The sequence below is a fragment of the Conger conger genome, chromosome 16 (genome assembly GCF_963514075.1).
Source record: "Conger conger chromosome 16, fConCon1.1, whole genome shotgun sequence".
In the NCBI taxonomy this organism is placed as follows: Eukaryota; Metazoa; Chordata; class Actinopteri; order Anguilliformes; family Congridae; genus Conger; species Conger conger.
Genome location: NC_083775.1, coordinates 10,558,499 through 10,560,998, shown reverse-complemented (window position 1 = coordinate 10,560,998; position 2,500 = coordinate 10,558,499). Strand labels below are relative to the sequence as shown.

Genomic DNA, 2,500 nt, shown 5'->3' with positions numbered 1-2,500 from the left:
GGCTGCCTGAGGGGAGCGGCACAGCACAGGAGCGCTCAACCCCAAACGTCTGCCCCGCGTCAAACGCACACTCCACACACGCCACCCCAGAACCGCGCCGAGGCCACGTTCGTCAATGAGCCGCGCAGACACGAAAGCGGCCATTGTGGCCGCCACCCACACATACAGGTGACAGTTAGCCTATGATAAGAGTGAGTCTACCTGCGATCCGTTACATGACACTACATGCAAAGCGACTTACAGTTGATTAGACTAAGCAGAAGACAATCCCCCCCTCCGGAGCAATGCGGGGTCAAGGGCCTTCTGTGTGTCCCAGTCGTGCATCTACGCTGCAGTGCTGGTACCCGGCGCCCGGCTGGTCGGAATGATTGACAGGCGTGAACGGAACACGGAGCAGCCATCAGCAGCCTGCTCTCGCTCACCGGACTAAACGGCGCTGAAGCTCTGCGCTTCCCGCCAGGTTAACGACCTTCGGCCCCCGGGCTGTGAGTAATTATCAAACGCGGACGACCCTTCCGCACTCCGTAAAGCTTGAGAACGAAAACAGCCGGCTTTAAACCGTCTCCGGCCCGTCCTTTTATGATTAGCCATTAAATGTCAAAGGCGCAGAGGCGAAAAGGCATTTACGTTTCCCACACGGCTCTCTGAAGATAAGCGGCCCCACACGGCCGCCGGTCGATGGCAGGCGGAGGAGAAGAGGCCGAGGGCCGTTATCAGCCTTAAAGGCCAGCTCTCTGCTCTGTTTGCAGTTCACCCGGCCCGCGTTGGCTAAACACTGTAAAAGCATCACTTCATTTCTCCCGCAGAGTTCAGCTTCCTGTCCCCACACTTCCCACAGGTCTCGCTCCCTCCCTCCATTTTGTTTCTCTGGTTTCCCCTCCACTGCATGCTGAGGCTCAGCTGCGCGGTCCTCACTTCTCCAGGGTCTCGGTGAGCAGCAGCAGGCCCTGCCTCTGCACGTCCTGGTTGTTCATCCTCAGGGCCTCCTTCAGACTGCGGATCAGCGACTCGATACCTGGGATGCACCCACGCACATGCGCTCGCACACACACGCAGAAACACACACGCACACATACACACATACACGTACACACACAACACATGCAAATGATGCACGCACAGCAAAAACTTGCAAATGCACATAAACAAAGACAAACAAACACATGCAAATGCAAAACACACACATACACAGTAGTCGGCTACATAATGCGTTTCTCACACGGAAAAAACACAAATGTGACGATCTCACATCATCTCCCCCAATCTCAGGGGTTACCGCTCTAAATATTTTCCGTTTAATTTTTGCCCTTGCAAGTGCAATCAGCTGTCATTCCTGGCTGCCAGGTTGTGTGTGCCTCTCTCACCGTACACCGAGTGGCACTGGGAGAAGAAGAGCGGATCCTCCATCAGCAGGAGCAGGCAGTTGTACACCGACCACAGCAGCACCTCACTGCGGCTGACCAGCCTCTCATACAGGAACTCTGAGCACAGGGACAGACGCACAGACGCACAGACAGCAGTGAGACGGATGGACAGACGGACAGCAGGAAGACAGACAGACAGCAGTATGACAGCTGGACAGACAGACGGCAGCTAAGATGGGAGGACAGTCAGACGGCATAAAGACAGACAGACAGCAGTAAAGCAGACGGACAGACTGACAGCAGAGACAGACAGACAGACAGAGAGAAGGACAGCCGCGGGATGCAAGGGAAAGGAAGGAAAGAAACAGGCGGGTAAATAAGAGGAATCAGAAACAAGAGGATGGGCGGTTTGAGACAGTGAGAGGCGGCCATTTTGAAATTTGCACAGCCAATTTGCAGGGCCTCATGCAGCGCGATGGGAGACCAGACAGAGGAACATTCCACCCGCACTCACCTGGGATATCGGCCTGGATGAAGAGGGGGCAGTACTGGCTGGGGGACTGCACCAGCACAGCGGTCATGGCCTGAGCACTGGCCACCTGCATCACCTCCTCTCCACTCAGCAGCAGCTACGGCACACACACACACACACACACGTACACCACACACACACATACACACACACACACGTACACCACACACACACACACACACACACATACACACGTACACACACACACACACACGTACACCACACACAAGCACACACACGTACACACACACTCACACACATGCACGCACGCACATACACACACACACACACACACACACACACACACACCGCACCACACCACACACACACACCACACCACACACAATAGACTATCTGGTTTGATGTATTTGTATCATTAAACTTGCAGAAGCACACAGTATATCTGTCTGATGTGCTTAAGTACATTTAATACAACGTTTACAGGTATGCATCTGCAGTTAGATGTCCGCAAGTTAGCTAGCATTAATGCTATCTACGGACCTTGGTAAGGTTCAAAAAGGTAGCTGGTCTATAAATGTGCACAAGCATTTTCTTAAATTCACAGATTTGATTGGACACCCCACTTGTAGTTGAGCAGTGATTG

General features: G+C 53.5%; 1 protein-coding gene across 1 annotated transcript in view; it reads right to left on the bottom strand.

Moving 5' to 3' along the window:
• Window positions 1-2,500, bottom strand: part of LOC133114035 (meiosis inhibitor protein 1-like) — a 30,568-nt gene that overhangs the window by 20,999 nt on the left and 7,069 nt on the right. The window contains exons 8-11 of the mRNA XM_061223230.1: window positions 1,879-1,993; window positions 1,365-1,481; window positions 916-1,015; window positions 1-6 (exon numbers count right to left, since the gene is read on the bottom strand). The exon at window positions 1-6 is cut by the window's left edge and continues 129 nt beyond it. Of these exons, the coding sequence (XP_061079214.1) occupies window positions 1-6; window positions 916-1,015; window positions 1,365-1,481; window positions 1,879-1,993 (338 nt within the window). The remainder of the gene's footprint in view (window positions 7-915; window positions 1,016-1,364; window positions 1,482-1,878; window positions 1,994-2,500) is intronic.